The 17,500-nt window shown below is 37.6% G+C and overlaps 1 protein-coding gene, 1 long non-coding RNA gene and 2 pseudogenes across 4 annotated transcripts in view; all 4 read right to left on the reverse strand.

The window, feature by feature from the left end:
- Positions 1–248: 248 nt before the first annotated feature.
- Positions 249–10,668, reverse strand: LOC148722189 (uncharacterized). Its single transcript, XR_015992104.1, has 7 exons — positions 10,650–10,668; positions 10,198–10,251; positions 2,983–3,021; positions 2,375–2,414; positions 1,468–1,519; positions 1,172–1,247; positions 249–463 (listed from the first exon to the last, which is right to left on the reverse strand). It is a non-coding gene; the product is annotated as an uncharacterized LOC148722189 (long non-coding RNA).
- Positions 7,766–10,082, reverse strand: LOC111331215 (serine/threonine-protein kinase Nek7-like). Its single transcript, XM_088736088.1, has one exon. The coding sequence runs from the start codon at positions 8,945–8,947 to the stop codon at positions 7,766–7,768; it is 1,182 nt and encodes a 393-aa protein (XP_088592214.1). The 5' UTR covers positions 8,948–10,082.
- Positions 10,669–14,136: 3,468 nt separating the features above from the next.
- On the reverse strand, positions 14,137–15,686 carry LOC148722190 (uncharacterized; annotated as a pseudogene). Its single transcript, XR_015992728.1, has 2 exons — positions 14,500–15,686; positions 14,137–14,264 (listed from the first exon to the last, which is right to left on the reverse strand). The product of XR_015992728.1 is annotated as an uncharacterized LOC148722190 (transcript).
- Positions 15,687–16,321: 635 nt separating this feature from the next.
- LOC148722191 (uncharacterized) overlaps positions 16,322–17,500 on the reverse strand; it is a 1,654-nt pseudogene continuing 475 nt past the window's right edge. Inside the window, exons 2-3 of the transcript XR_015992807.1 lie at positions 16,965–17,265; positions 16,322–16,603 (exon numbers count right to left, since the gene is read on the reverse strand). The product of XR_015992807.1 is annotated as an uncharacterized LOC148722191 (transcript). The remainder of the gene's footprint in view (positions 16,604–16,964; positions 17,266–17,500) is intronic.

A 17,500-nucleotide genomic window follows, 5' to 3' on the forward strand; every position in this document is an offset into this window, starting at 1 on the left:
TTTTAAAGATTGCTGTTAAATAGGATGTATAGTAGGAAAAACTGAAATTTTATGAATTTTCGGACATTTGTTCATCGCATAGGGGAAAGGTAATTTTCAATGTTTAGGAAAGGGGTTCTAAATGTTTTTGTCAGTAGTCATCTTGTTTTGGCCACAACGGGATGCATGTACTAATTAAAGGTGTACGGAGGGCTGAACAGTTATTATTACTGTTAGGTTAGAAACATCTCATACAAAAGAGGACATGGTTCCCAAAATGAACCTTCTATTTATTATTATTTTAAAATAATTTGTAACACTTCGGTTTCTATGAAAGCGTACAATATAGATGTAACATACCCTTTTACATATTATTAACGCTGATTAGAAACGAAACGAACTTTAGTTCATTACAACTAACTTACAACTTTTTAATCTAGGATGATAGCACGATTTGGAAAATGTTGTCTCCAGGCATATGCTGCTGAAAGAGAAAATAAATAGGTTTTAGAAATATACGAAAATGCTGATATGGTGTTAAATGATGTGCAGTGTGTTTTGTCAACTCTGGGGGATGGAGAAAAATTTACCAAGCTTGACATGTATCAGGCATATTAACCGATGACAATGGATGAGGAGTTCCAGAAATTCACGACAATTATTGCGAACAAAAGTGTATTCCAGTGCATTATACAGTACTCCTTGGAATCTCGTCCTCACCGGGATTTTTTTCAAGAAAATAATGAAAAACTTCCTACAGGATATTCTACTTGTCATTGTATGCATAGTTGACATTGTCATTGTCTTTTCCACTGATTACAATCTCATGCAGAATTTAGAAGCAGAAGTAAAGAAACTGTTGGAAACAGCTGGAGTGAGGTTAAGAGAAGAGAAATCCTTGGTCATGGTGTTGCAGGTTATCTAGTATGGCAGTGGTATCAAGCCTGTAGCAGGGGTGGATTAGTCGTACAAAATTTTCCTACACCTGAAAATGTTACTAAAATGCACGCATTCCTGGGAATGGTGAATCATTATTATTGTTTCATACCAAATCCAAATACCAGTCGAACCCTAGAACCACTATACAAATTGCTAAGATAATGTCAATGACATAATGGTATCTGTTATGTGGATTATGAAACTGTACATGATGGTATAGAGTAGAACACTAGGAACATAAGCAGAATGTTACCTGTTTAAGGTTAATGTGCTTCACTGTTGGTGGAAGCTGATGCTTGGTTGATTTTTCCAAGATTTGATGTGGCAAACTAAGAGAAAAGAAATCATTGAGTAAAAAGAGTATATCAGAAGAAAAAATTATATTTAAGGTGGGCATAAGAATTTCACAATTTTGTGTATGATTATTGTTTGGTCTAGTGTGAGAAATGTGGAATTTTGTTTGTATGTTAACTATCAATGAGGAGTACTTTTTAATTTTGTTGTAATTGTGGTTGAATTTCATTGTTTACTACATAAGTAGACACTTACTCCATTGCAAACCTCCAACATTTGTTGCAAAAATAATCAGTCGTCTTGAGGTCTGTGAAATATAAAAGATAGCGTGCAAGTGAATTCATGATTCATACTTGTGGTTGACAAATGTGTGTCATGTTTAATCTTGCTTTTCAATGAAGTAGTGTATGAATTGGATAATAGTGGCACAATTCAATTTTCAAATTTTGTTCCAAATGTAAGTTTCCCTGATATGTCAGCTTGATTGGTAATTTTCAATTATAGGAATAACAGAATTTTAGTTACCATGGCTGATGGTTCAGTGTAATAATTATTTATCCACTCCAGCTGCACATTAACTTTCGAAAGGCTCTGTGATATTTGGATATACGGCGATAAAAACCTTCGATGTTCTTTGATTTCAATACTTTCATCTACACACTATCCACATGGCAGCCAACGAGTACCACAACAACAACTTTCGCTAGGCATCACGGGATGCTTACAAACACAACTTTTTCACACTTCTGGTACAATACACTACAGGCTCTGTATCATTGTTACCATCATATGTTTTATCTTTTGGAACTGATGAGCCATGATGTAAATGAAAGAATATCATCAATTAAATGTTCAAGATATGTGGTTATTAAGAAACAAGTATAACATAGTTGTGGTAAAAGTTAAAGGAATGATTAAGAATTACAGGGTAATCAATGAACAAAGTATATTAACTTTTGACTTACTAAGTGGGGAGGAGGGGGGAGGTGGGGAGGAGGGGGAGGTGGGGAGGAGGAGGAGGTGGGGAGGAGGGGGAGAGGGGAATGTTATTTAAGTCTTGTATTAATGGGCACATTAACCTGTTTTGCTTGCTGGCGTTACATATGTTGGGATGATGTTCTGTACAAAAATTAAAGAAGTATGTAATAATGGGCACATTAACCTGTTTTGCTTGCTGGTGTTACATATGCTGGGATGATTTTCTGTACAAAAATTAAAGAAGTATGTAGTCAGTAAGGATCTAATTGATAACTATAATTGTAGCATATTACATAATGCATCTGATTATTAAATAATTTGCAGCATATTTTGAGAATTTATGTTTTTCTTTTGAGGAGTTGCATTGTTACTCATGTTGTTGTTGTTTTGAATTTGTTGGTGCATGAGCATGCACAATCAGCATTTGCAAGAACCTCAAGAAAGTATTAAAAATATTTGATCAGTGACAATGTAATTGATATGAATTCATTATAAAGGAGATGATTGAAGCATTGAAAGAAGGGTAATTGGTTGATTAAATACAAAGTTCTCTAAATTAGCATTGAAAATTACTAGCCCTACAGTATGTTAGTAGAGGGGGGAAGAGGGGGGTGGGTGGGAATGATTAAGTCCTTAATGATGAGTTATTAGATGTGTTGTTTGTTTCATTGTGACTGATTGGTTGATTGAATACAAAATTCTCTAAAGTAACACTGTAAGTTACCATCCCCAACGTGCTGGAGATAGGAGAGGGGTGGAAGTGCTTAAGTCTTGAAATGATGAGCACATTACCTCTATTGTTTGCTCTTTGCTCGAAAGATGCAACATATTCTGTAAGAAATAGTAGGAATATGTTGTCAGTGATGATTTATTATCAAACATAATTATGGCTTACTACACGGTGCATTTAATTATATGATAATTCACAACATATTTTAAGAATTTGTGCTTTAATTCTTGTGATTTGTGCAAGGATGGAAGAGGTTTTCAAAGTGTTGAATATATTTCCACATTACCTCTGGTGGTTGTTGAATTGTTCAAAATTCAACAGGGATGTTGTGTTAACAAGATATTCTATAATAAGATATTAGAAGTATTTAATCAATGATAATGTAATTGATATTGATTCAGTGTCAAGGAAATGATTGAAAAGATTTCAGAACAACAAGTATTACAGGTTAATTAGTTGATTGAAAACAAAATTCTTTAAACTTGTGTTGTAAATTATTACCTTAAATTGTGCAGGGAAGGGGGGAATGTTGAAGTGTTAAATTGAGCAGCATATTACTTGTGTCATCTCTTTTGTTTATGTCACATTGATAAGTTGTTGGATACTCTGTAAGAAATTAAGAATTAATTAAAAAATAATACTTAAGAAAGAAAATAAAGGGTTTTTGTTTTCAAGGTCTTAAGTTTTGGAGGTCTTTGTTTTTGGTAGAACCTATATGGTGCTTCAGTTTGCAGCTAGTTTTTCACTTAAAGTTGAAGTTGTTGTTACAGTTTTGTTTTAAGTTTAAAGTGAGCTGTCCATTCCTGAAATATACCTTTCTGTTTCAATGCTGAAAGGAAACCATCTGTCAAACAAACAACAATGGTTGGAAGTTGGGTGATATATGTTCTTAATTCGTGGCTCAACATATTGTGTATGTACTGATTCCTGTGCCTTGTCTCCATATAGTTCCTCTTTGATGTAGTGCCATGTTTGTTTGCTCTATTTTCAATTGATTTTTTCTTCAGTTGTTGTCAGTCTCAGTATTCCTATGTTTTTAACCGAATGGCAGGCAGATTTTGTGCGTTTAACGCGTGATTCAGGTTTCCACCATCAACTGGGAATTTTATGGATGAAGAGACAGGACATCTTTTTACAATTTAATTTCGGCTGTTATTTGTAGGGACCAGGTGGAGAACGAGATAGAGTTTGTACTTACGCAAAGTGCGAAGAATAAAGAGTGTGCGACAAGCATGCGCATTAAGGTAGTCAAACACAGTTTTTGCGCGTGCACAAGGATTGCAAAATACAAACATGCCGTCAATAGAGCGGTTATTTGATTTAGTCAACATGTACCTGCACTATCTGTGATATTTTTCCCTATAGTTGACGCAGTGTATTGATGGCTTTAATCTTTTATTACAAAGATATGTTAGAAAAGGTGACGGTGCAAAAACCCAGCAATTCTCAGCTTTTTCATCGTTACTGAAAGAACCCAGATAAATACAACCCATGCGCAGTTAGTAAAAAAATTGCGATTGAATGGAAAATTGCTTTCTCGGAAATACACCTAGTATTTCTTGAGAACCACTCATTAGAATTTCACGAAATTTGGCAAGAAAATATTTTAGGAAATAAGTAACTGGAGTATTGAAAAATAATTAACCTTAACAAACGAAATTCTAGATATTCCAGTGAACTTTTAACAAGGGATAATTTATGCTCATTGCATGCAAATTATAAAGAAAATCTAATAACTAGATTTCTACAAATAAACAAAACCGAATTTTATATTTAATCTGTTTATATTTAATCGTGTTTCCATGGAAACAGCACATATGTCAGCTTAACTATTAAAAAACCAAAATTTGTGTTGTTTACTTCCTTGCTGCCATTTTTGGCGACCGCGGGATCAAGGGTTTCAGATAAAAAAGGTAAATGAAACACAGGTATCAAAAACTGTGTTCAGCAACCTTAATTTACCGCTTTTCGCATGTTGGAGGAACAATTTCACAATCCAGCGTAAACGAGTTTCATTGGGTAAAAACATTAATTTATGCCTTTTGGACCCTTGGTGATGTGAACTAAGCCGACAATTTAATGGAGGTTAATCTTATGAAAAGCTCTGAAAGGTAAGCACTATTCTTTTAATCATCTTTAGAGACCTGGTATTAATAAGCAAATCATGAGCATGAGCGATCAACCGATGAAAAGTTTCTTTCAAAGCTGAGAACCAAACGGTGTTTTCTTTGTTTGCGATGTATGATCACGTGGCTATTTTGGGAATTGTCATTGGCTCATAAATAGAATCTGCTGGCTTGCCCGATTGCAGTCTCAACAGAAACGCGCAAAAGTTGCTGACTTCTTCAACCTGTACTTTGCGTTTTGGGTCCATGTTTTGAAGAGGATATAAATAATAATGTGAACTCACTCCATGTAGAAATAATTGAGAAGAATTGAACGTACTACAAGTTAACGATTTGCGGCTAAAAGTTATTGAGGAAACAAAGGGCGCTTTCCATTGAACAAAAATCGCCGGTTCAAACTGTCGGTATTTTCGCTGGTCGAATGGAATGCGTCCGGCCGTTTCTAAGAGAGTACACTCAAAACATAACCCTAAATTTTCGAAAACTTATCCTGGAACTTTTCCCGTTCCATTCAATTTCAGACCGGAAATCTCGGAAATTTTGGTCAAATGGAAAGCGCCCAAAGACTCGAAACCCTGACGCGAGTCCTTTGCTTCTACTGAACTAACAGCCGGTTGCCAACAGAGTCATGTTCATTTCAACGAAGAAAAATTTGTTCAAGAGAAGGAAGCGACTATGGTGCGTTGGAATTCTCGCCTACAAATCGATGTGCACATTCCAAAGCGTTCCCATGTTTATGATTATGTTTATGTTTTATGATTTTGGCAGTGATCTGTGGACAATTAAGTGACATTTTGCATCACATTAAAGACTTTTGCGATTATGGAATCCAAGAGGCCTTTGAGGTTAGAAAGCAAATCTATTATTGACAATTACCAATTAAAACAACTGACTGCTACCTTACGAAAAAATGCCTATTTATGTTAAGAATTACTAAAAAAATTACCAATTAACATAACTGACTGCTACCTTATCAAAATTGCCTATTTATGTTAAGAATTACTAAAACTTAGTTTGAAAAATAAATTTCATGATAAACATATATATACATGTATGTTTATCTCTTGGCACATTAAATTCTTTTGTAGAGCATACCTTTTGTTGAACCAAAGTTTTAAGCCTCTAAAATTACTCCTTGTCTTAAAATATTTACATTCAAGATATTGAGAATTTATTGAAATTATTTGATTGCCATTCATGGGGCATGAAGTTAATTCTGGTGACTTTCTGACGAAACTATTAGGTGATGAAAGTGACTTTAAAGAAATTCGTGGGTCATGAAAGTAGCCTTTTTAAGAAATTAATGGGTCTTGGAATTCATTCTGGTGACTCTCAAGGGAAATTAATGGGTTGTGAAAGTAGACTTAGAGAAATTCATGGGTCATGAAAGTAGACTTATAGAAATTCATGGATCATAAAAGTAGGCTTTTAAAGAAATTAATGAGTCATGGAATTCATTCTGGTGACTTTCGTGGGAAATTCATGGGTCATGAAAGTAGACTTAAAGAAATTAATGGGTCATGAAAGTAGACCTAAAGAAATTCATGGGTCATGAAAGTAGAGTAAAAGAATTTCATGGGTCATGAAAGTAGGCTTTTAGAGAAATTAACGAGTCATGGAATTCATTCTCAGACTGGTGACTTTCAGAGGAAATTCATTGGTCATGAAAGTAGACTTAAAGAAATTCATGGGTCATGAAAGTTGGCTTTTAAAGAAATTAATGGGTCATAGAATTCATTCTGGTGACTTTCAGGGAAATTCATGAGTCATGAAAGTAGACTTAAAAGAAATTCATGGGTCATGAAAAAAAATTCCCTAATTCATGGAAAATTCAGGGCTTGAAATAACCCCATGCATTTTGCAGTATTCATGGGCCCTGAAATGACTTTCATGGGTTTTACACTAGAAATTAATGGAATTTTCATAAAACTACATTTCATAGTGGTGGCAACATGTCAAATTATGTCAACACTGTGAAGACTTAGGAGTTACGACCGCTAAGAGAATAATAATAATAATAATAATAATAATGAACGTTCTTAATACGCATTTAAGAATCTCAATGCGCTTACAATAATTTTTACTAAGGTTGAGATCGGACGTCAGCATAATCAGGCGCCTCTGGCAGCCGCTTTAGTCCATGTAACGACCTCACCTTTTCCCACCCATCCCACCCCAGGGGAGGACATCCATCACACAGAGAAACGCACATGCGTCTTGAAGAGTCTCAGGAGACTTTCAGCAAAAATATATTTTGTGACAATGTAATGATAGGCATGGCAGACGGGCGACCCTAAAAGCCGGAACGGCGGAATGGCAGAATGGCGGAATGGCGGAAAATGACCCCAAATCCTAAAACACGGAACGGCGGAAAATGACCCCAAATCCTAAAACACGGAACGGCGGAAAATGACCCCAAATCCTAAAACACGGAACGGCGGAAAATGACCCCAAATCCTAAAACACGCGTGACTAAAATTAAGTGTTATTAATTTTTTTCTTTTACTGAGTGGTATAAATAATAATGAACCATTATGCATGAAAGATAGCTGCGTTTTCGCGTTGTTAACCTGTTTAGTTACCTTTTGTTATGCAAAATTTGCCATGAGTTTTAGTCGCGGCATAAAAAGTCGCACAGCATGTGAAAACCAACTCGACATACCACATTACAATAAACAATTGTAACTTTGACACGTTTCCTGGTCACGTCTGCATTGATTTATTGAAACAATAATATCTCATATGCTTGTAAATGTGAGAACATCACAGGAACGTTTTCAGGCTTCTCATCACCAGGAACGTACGAGCTAGTTGCATTCTCAATGCAGGTTCCTTGGTTGACTGTGAGGGGTAAGTTTCTGCTGTTTGACAGGTCTTCATTTTTCAAGACATCTACAATGTATTTTGCATCTGGCCTGTCTTTCGGATGGAAACGCGTACAATATTCAGATAATTTGCGAAGTCGGAGGCAATTTACTGCATGTTGCATGCAATAGTGATCCGAGTGAGCCGGCTTCTCATTTTTAGAAATGAGCCCTTCTAACACAGATAGACAATTTCCGGTTTGAACCCTTTCTAACTCCATCTGAAAAGGGTACTTCAAGTCCGGATTGATAATGACGAACAATACCATCCCTAGGGCCCAGATATCCACAGCCTTTAGGTCTACTAAGGACAGAGCTGATCCGTTCTGGCAAAATATTTCTGGTGCACGATAAGCGGGCGTTCCACGGGCAAGGTTGTTCGTAACCATGCGACACACATTATTTGTTTGATTAATCACGGATCGGCTTTCTCCAAAATCAGCAAGCTTGCAAATTATCGGCCTAGTTTGAAAAGCTTTCTCAATTTCGTGGCTGTCTTTTAAAGTGCAATAATGCTGGTTGGAGACCAGTATATTGGCAGGCTTTATATCACGGTGGACGATCCCAAGGTCATGCAAATGTGCAAGCCCTATCGCCGTTTCGAGGGCGATCTTTTCTTGAAGTGGAAATTGTTCGATTGCCTCATTAATGTGAATATATTGTAAAAGTCGGTCCAGACTGCTGACAATTTCTGAGCTGCCGAAGGGAGCGAAGTCGAAAAACAAATATTCAAGCATTATTGCACACGGTTCCATGCACACAGCTTGAAACCTAACGATATGTTCACTTTTAATCCCATGGAGTATTTTTGCCTCTTTGAGGAAAAGACGCTTTTCCTTCTCGTCCTCACCTAACAGTTTTTTGATAACGACCTTCTCAGAATTGTTTCTCGCCACAAAAACCAAACCATAGGATCCTCGACCGATAGCCTCTTCTTTGTCTCGCAAATGCTTCCACTCGAATAATGGTAAACCATGACAATCCAAAGATCCGTCTGAATTACACTTCCCTTTCAGAAAGGGCAATTTAAACGCCATAGAATTGATGATTTGCAATTTGTTGAGGAACAGAAGAAATCCGCTGAACGAATTGGTGAAATAGCCTCTTTTTTGTTTAGAAAGTTTATTTCTTCGCTGATATGTAAGCCGTAAATTTCACAATAGGATGGTGGTGTTTTGGACACCTGGTCGCGAAGAAATTCTTCAAATTCTTCTTGACGGCTTCCTTCGGCTAACTTTCTTTTGTCTTTTCACGCCATGAGAAATTCCCACGCGCGTGACACCCTGCAAACCTCGCTTCAACTAGTGTTACTCAAGTCCCAGAACTTATTCGTGGATGAAAAAACGCTCGTATTGAAGGGCTCGTAACGAGGGCTTGCTCTCACGCTAGTCTAAGTTTGGAGCTGGGGCTGAACGTTGTCATATTTTGAGAAGCCTGAAAACGTTCCTGTGATGTTCTCACATTTACAAGCATATGAGATATTATTGTTTCAATAAATCAATACAGACGTGACCAGGAAACGTATCAAAGTTACAATTGTTTATTGTAATGTGGTATGTCGAGTTGGTTTTCACATGCTGTGCGACTTTTTATGCCGCGACTAAAACTCATGGCAAATTTTGCATAACAAAAGGTAACTAAACAGGTTAACAACGCGAAAACGCAGCTATCTTTCATGCATAATGGTTCATTATTATTTATACCACTCAGTAAAAGAAAAAAATTAATAACACTTAATTTTAGTCACGCGTGTTATCGTCGTGGGGATAAATGAGCCAAGCGCTTGGTGTCTTTGTACAAAATTTGTGCAACATGCCCTGCTATCCGTTCCGTGTTTTAGGATTTGGGGTCATTTTCCGCCGTTCCGTGTTTTAGGATTTGGGGTCATTTTCCGCCGTTCCGTGTTTTAGGCTTTGGGGTCATTTTCCGCCATTCCGCCATTCTGCCATTCCGCCATTCTGCCGTTCCGGCTTTTAGGGTCGCCCTGGCAGACCTTTAGTTGATTTCTAATGAGGGGCAATTTGATGGCAACTGGTTTTTTTTTAATTTTAGACCGCCTTCGACACACCGCGGCAAAAGTCAGTTGTTGCTTGTAAACTGTGAGCAACGAAGAGCGGTTAAACCACGAGCCTTCACTCGTTACGATGAGATTCTTGCGACATACTCTCTTAGCACGGTCCGCCATCTTGAAAATGAAAACGAGGCTAGCCGTGTATGTTCATGACAGGATAGTTAGACATGGCAACTGATTCGGACTCTTCTTGGTCGAAATCCTTAAAAGAAATACCTGATATTGACTCCGTTTTTGTTGATAAGTGGCTTGAAAGGGAAGATAAGATTCCTAAGAAGGTAAAAACGCGTGGACATAAGGATACATCCGCGAAGGATACATCCGCGATGTCTTAGGTAAAGTTTCTTTATTATTTGAGTGTGTAATTTTCACCGGCTTCCTCGACCCATTCTTCATCGGCCATCAGTCTAAATACTGTTTCCACAATGGAAACACAAATTGCCAGAAATCACATTGCCAGCAATCTGGGTCAAGATGGCAGCCAAGCACGCGCAATAAGGTAAAACTGGCGGTATATTCGTGTAAGGAAATGTACGGAGAAAGGAAAAATTTTGCAAACGTAGCAGTTATGAGCTCGTGTGTCTTCAGTGCGCGACTCGAATTATGATAAGTGTAGTAAGAGCTATTATTTCACAGAAAACCTCCGAATACACATAAGATTTACTTACTTCGTAAGAAGATAGTTTCCACCGTTCTACTCACGATCCATTTCTTCATACATTCCTTTAAAATTCTGATGAAGGTCATGGCAAACACTCGTAGATTCCGGCCTGAACCTGTTGACGAATGCAATTTGCGCGACTCGATATAGATTCACCGATGTTTGGTGTATTGAGATCCACGGAAAACTATGAATATTGGCCTGTAAAATATTTCGAACGTCAGTATTAAATATCTTATTTTCCCTTTTCCATTTACGTAACCGTACGCCATGTTGAAGTGCTGCAATTCGGTCGAAGAAGGGAAAGGAAGACTCCACTGAAACTTCTCTTCACTCGCCATTTCGTTTGTTGTTAATAGAAATTAGGTTCCAGACCCTCCCGATTAATAGTACAGGCTTAGGTTTCACGTAAATTCACGCGGGAAAAACGAAGTTTGCAGTATCAAAACAAAGAGTAAAAAGGTCTGAAGTTCTTTCTGCTTCCAAAAAACAGAAACAAAGAGGGAGAAAGGTGCTCTTCGGGCTCCCATGTACTCTCAAAAGAGCTATAGCCTTTCCACTTCACAAGATATTTGGCTCCCTTAAACATAGTAACACTTCATAAACTGCTGATATTAAATTTCTCTTTTTCCTATTTTCGGCATACAGTATATCAACAGTGCTCAACCTGTGAAGCACCTCGTAAGAAACACGCTTCCTTTGCGAACGAGCGATAAGCGCCACCATATTGGATTTTATTGCTCTGGAGTGTAACATGATATACCGCTGACAATTGTTAACGGGCTCGAAATGTCCACAATTTCTGATAATAGTAAGTGCTGTGGAGTATCAATCTTTTTAATCTGCTTCAACTGTTTGCCATCGACATTAACATTTGCTAAAAAGCAGCTCTTTTGAACCTTCCTTACAATTGACGCCCTGCAAGATGAAAGGACTACAGACAGGTGAACTAAATTTACTTTATGATATTCTTGGCTGATATGTATTGCAAATGAACGCAAAATTTGCCCTTTTTAGTTTGAAATGTTTGTAATCATTTTGTAATTTATGCGAGCAATTACTCCAAACACAATAGTAGACTACGAGGGTTAAATTTTTTGTCAGGCATAGAACAGCGGGCATGGCAAGACAGCATGCTCGTGCAACAATTGCGTACCGCTCTACGGTCCTCCGCTCAAGTGTTTTCGGCTACCGAATGCATATGAAATTTGAGAAACAAACTTGTTTATTCTGGAACATCGGTATGGCTGCCGTGACCGGCGTCCTATGAAAACCCTCAAAATGCAAGCCCAAATCCACGTGACAATCTTCAACGCTCTTTTATTATTTATGAACAAATGATTGTCACAAAAGTAACTTTATAAATAGAGCGGTTTTCAAATTTAACTTCCATCACCAGATTTTTTCTTCTGGAACGCTTGATAATCCCCATACAGTGTACAGAAGAGATCGGTGATGTCAGTTTTGTGAACTAAAATGCCTTAAGTTCAATCAAGACTTGACACCTTAATCGAGGAGCAATGAATATTCAATTGACGAAGGGAGGACTACAAGTCTATAAATGAATTTCGTTATTCATTATGGATAACGAGTAAAAATACGAGGAAATCTTGCATAGTATTTACACTGTTTTTGTATTAGCCTCTTTTTCCTGATTGGTTAGTAAAACCTGCAGTGCTCTTACTTTTGGCTCATGTGAAACCCGCTCTGTTTACATAATATGGATTAAGTACGGCTCATTTTATTCTGTGTAAGGAGAATCATCTGTATTTATTCATTTTCAACATGTAGCATTTGCACAACAAGACCGAGTTTGGTATCACCAGATATCGCTGCTATTGTGCTATTTGCTTTTACGTTTTCTCGTAATTCGGACATGCGTTTTACGATGGATTCGATAAAATCCTTTCAGAACGCAAGCGTCTGAAATCTGCTTCGTGGAGAAGATAACATTTGACATGGAATTTCACAACCTTGGCATGGGTCCATAATTAATTTTTAGAATCGTTCATATCTTGTCATGGTAGCAGAATGAGGTAAACAGGAACAGTCAACTACAACTGGAACTATACATAAAATATAATGAACCTCTGGCTTTTGCAAGAAATACGAAAAGCCTATGAAACTGCCACCGTAATAAGGAACTTTCAACTTAAAATTTTGATTGAAACTACGTACCCCAGAACAACGGTGAAACAGCCTCAAACTGTGTTGTAAGTCATCCTTAGATATTCTTGTGAAAACTGCAATCGAAACCTCATAGGAAGATCTTCCACTTCATTTTTTAAAGCATTTGGTTGGGATGAACTTTTTCATAAAATTCTGTCTTTTTGGCTAGTTTAAAATCTCTAGGATATGGCCAGCAATTTTGTTCACTTGTTAAAGATGATGAAATGAAAACGTTTAGGCATTGGATTTGAAATTTTTTCCTATGAGTATAATTCGTAATCAAACCTATCCGTAATCAGTTGTTGTAATCTCTCTGACACAACGAGGCTGGCCCCGGATCCTCACAGATAATACAATTCAATGCAATAGTGTATTGACACTCCGCTGGTGGGGCTTTTCGGTGACAATGCAGTTAAAAACCATATTAACATACCTACTTAAGAATTAATCATATAATTAACAATTATTCCACGAGCGCGCGTTGGATATGAGATGATAGATAGCCAACGAGGCGCGTAGCGCCTCGTTGGCTATAATCATCTCATATCCAACAAGCTCGAGTGGAATAATTGTTTTATTAAAAACGCCCTCAAGAAATTATTATTTTGTAAGAAGAAACTGGATTTTTTAGCTCCCTTTTGATTTTAAGCTGACGCGTAAGGGTATTCAAGGGTTATTGTATATGCCACCCTAACCGATAACAACCGAGCAGATACAGTGTTGGAGCTCTTCATCAAGGGAGTACAAGAGTTTGGTTTACCTTCAAGAGTAAGAAGCGATCATGGACTGGAAAATGTTGGAGTGGCAAAGTACATGTTGGAAAATAGAGGACTAAACAGAGGAAGTATCATAACGGGAAGCTCTGTCCACAACTGCCGTGTTGAGCGCGCTCACAAGGATGTTTACGCTGGTGTACTTTGTCACTTTGCCAATATCTTTAGTGGAATGGAAGACATGGGTCTTCTTGACCCATTTAATGAGGTACATTTATTTTCATTGCACTTTGTCTGCATACCAAGGATAAATATGGCATTGCAACACTTAGTCAATGGAACAATCACCCTGTCTCCAGTGAACATCAATTATCTCCCCTACAAATTTTTGCCTCTGGGATTTTGGAAAACATGCACCCTGGATACTCTGGAGTTGAGAGTATTCTACATCCAAATGAAATTCCATTGTATGGGTTTGATCCAGATGGACCTATCCCGTTAGACGACGACGATTACCCGTTCTCAATACCAGCTGTTGATGTTCGGCTGACACCACAACAACTGCATATCTTGGAGTCTCCTGTCACCCTTTGAATGACGATGGTGAACATGGTAGAACTCAATATTTGAGATGCATGGACATCCTTAGGAATCAGTTCAACATATAAGAAACTTTGCTGAGATAAGGCCGTTTTGGTGGTAACAATCTTTAAAACAGGTGTTCCCAGCATTCAACTAACCTAAAATCCGTTGTTAGAGAGTGAAAATAGGGCCTAGAATTAAGATCAATTAACGTCTATCAAACAGGTACCACTATGACAGATTGAAAACGCAAACAGTGTGAAGTTTATTATTTGCCTTTAAATTGTATGGATCAGAATTGTAGAACAAAATTAATGAAACTTAACCTTTACAACAGTAAGGAAAAAAATACATAAGAATCTCAACAAAATAGTTCTAAACAGCTGCACTCACTTGAAAATGTCAACTTGAACAGATAACAAGCTTGATACTACAATCAGCCATTAGCTAATGATTTCCCAGTATGATTTACCAGAAAATAATTTGTGCACAGTTGTTAAATGTTTTAAAACCGTAAATACCTATCCAAGGCAGAAAACGCAATTTCACTACAAAAATTATATTATCAGTCTGTTTTAAATCAGCTTGCATTTGCCATCACAATGGTCTTCTTTAAGTCACAAGGCATATTACACAATATCCATTTCCCAATAATCTGATGCAAGTATTGCACTGAACTCCTCTCTAAGTTCAGGAAATGACTGTTAAGTCGAGGATAGCTCCAATACAGTATTACAAGTGTGGGAAATTGGTCGGCGACCCAAACCAGATAAGTTGGTAAAATTTACTCGGATTGCATCAAAAAGTATTAACTCAGACCCGCTGATGAACCTTACAAACTTTGATAATTTCTGAGGCGTGTCAAGGCCCTTAATATACCATTTGAGAAACTTAAGGCTATCCCTTTCCCCATCACTCTCAGGGTTTGCCTCTAGGCAACTAAGGATTTTGCTTGTGGATGGTATTAACGATTCATACCTTTTGGAAATTGCGGCAAAATCAGGAAAACTAGAAAGAAGTGTAGAAACTATATCCTTCCAGCAGTCTGTAATATACACTGTGGCTTCTGCAGCAGCTCCTTATGGGCTATTTCTTCAATAACTTGACTAACATTCTCGGAATTTACCATAATTCGACAGTCATAGTTACTAAAAACTTCTAAAAGCTGGGACATTTCATCTTCATCCCACTTCATGTCACCAGCAAGGCACTTGTCAATCAAACATTTTTCATCTACTGCAATGTAATTTCTGAAGGATTGAGTCAGCATAGCACTAGTTACTGCAGATCCCCCCAAAAAGACAAGCAAGGAACGTTTGAGACAGAAGGACTGGTAGGTATTGACAGGTTAAATATCCTTTCATCAAAATTCTGCCAACAGCAACCCATTCATCCCTTTGATAGTCATGTCTTACAAATGGTACACGCTCGTTTTCTCCAACAAAAAGGGAATCATATGTTTCTTTCCAAAAAAGAGAGAAAACATCTCTAAGCAACCCAACATCTCTGCCCACTTCTTCAACTCCCCTAGCATCAATAACAATTATCGCTATGTCCTGACTCATAATTACTGGATCTCGGAATAAGTCAATCAAATCCTTCTTAATATTTAGCCTGTGCGCTTGGTTGATACGTTTTGGTGGCAGTTGAGACACAGGTTCTGATACAGACACAGGTACATGCTCAGATACATAAACAATATCGGAGTCGCTGCCTGTCTCTATATCATTTAACTCTGTATTTTGATGTGATGTTTCTGCTTCAGTTGGAAATGGTACACAATAAGGTTGTGCAACATCCTTGCAGGGGTGGGGCACCACAGCTGCATCTAGCCTCCCATCACTTTCCCCAAATGAAAGCAACACAGAGCTTCTTTGTGCTCCACTAACACTAAAAGGAAATAATAATTGTCAGAAACCATAAAAAACAAAGTGAACTAAGTGGCAATGATGTAACAGACTATGAAGGGTTCATCTTTGTACAAATATCCAAAATCACATGGAGTTGCAAAATACCACATCAATTCATGTCCCGTCCTGCTAAACGATTGAATAAAGATCTGAGCCAACAAATAAATAAACAAACATTAAAATAAAAAAAATACACAAATCTATTTGGAGACAAACTGGATAATATTTCCAACAAAAAGCCATTGTCATGCCCACTAGTATGAGCTGGGAAGCCAGTCTATCATATATAAGGTTATCCGTCTGCATTGGGAAGCTACCTTTGCAGTAAGGCAAAAAAGCTAGAAGAAATCTATACAGCTTTTTATTTTGCTCAATGCAAAAATTCAGAAGAAAAAGTTCACCTTGGACTGTCATCTATTACTGAATTCTCTAGCTCCTCTTCGGTTTCACCCTCGTCTTCTGATTCCAAAGGGACCGGTGATCTAACATAAACAGCTCCTTGACCAGCCATCCTGGTCACTCTTTCTGCATCCAGAATTATGCCTTCAGCCAGCTTAGGAGTTAATTAATAGTTTTCCATAGCATGGCTAGGTTAAGAAAAACGCACATTACTTGTACGCTTCTTGCAAAAGTCAAGGGTAAATTCAATGAAAGAGTAGTTAAGTTAAGCTTATGTCACAAGTAAGGAGAAAGGGGTGGGAGCGGAGCAGTACCAGAGCAAGTCTAAAATAACCCAACAAATTCTGCAAAAAATTCGAAGTCCATTACTCGCGTCACTACAGGTATCCTCTTATGTGGTTAAATTTATGGCAAAATATTATAGATGTGTATTTAAAAATAGTGCAGCCACACCAAATGTATAAACGGAACAGCGATGATTTTATCATTAATGCATTAAACGTAGAACAATGCTTAAGCTTACTTATATCACTACACAAAGTTACCCACCTTGACATACTCAAATGGCAAAAGCTTTGGAAATCGATTCAATATAGCAGCTTTGAGGGAATGTGCGTCCCAGCTCTTGTCAAAGGGAAACTCGTGGCAGACAAGTTCTCTCTCTTCTAACTGAAGTCGGGTTGTGTGTGTAGGTACGTTGTTGATCTTGGGACTGGGAATAAGGACCAGGTCCTTGTAAAACAAGTGTCTTGGATGGGCGGCCTTTGGCACAGGCGGCCCAAGCTCTCTTTGAAAACCACACAAGGAACACAATTTGCATATCGATTTATAAGGATTTGTATGGGATTTTCTACAAGATAGCCATAGAGATAGTTAAAAGTGAAAATATTAAATAAAAATGGCTTACCTTATTTTATACGTGTGTTGCTTGCTCCTGGTGTCGTTATTTTACCGATTTCACTTGATTTAATCGTTTTTTTTTTATCCTGGTTTTCTCTTCTTGAAGAGAAGACAAGGCCGAACACCTCTGTCCAGACGGCCTCCCGAACGAAGTAAAAAATCCCGAGCTAAAATGTACTTGTCTT

The sequence above is a fragment of the Stylophora pistillata genome, chromosome 10 (assembly GCF_964205215.1).
Source record: "Stylophora pistillata chromosome 10, jaStyPist1.2, whole genome shotgun sequence".
NCBI classification, from domain to species: domain Eukaryota; kingdom Metazoa; phylum Cnidaria; class Anthozoa; order Scleractinia; family Pocilloporidae; genus Stylophora; species Stylophora pistillata.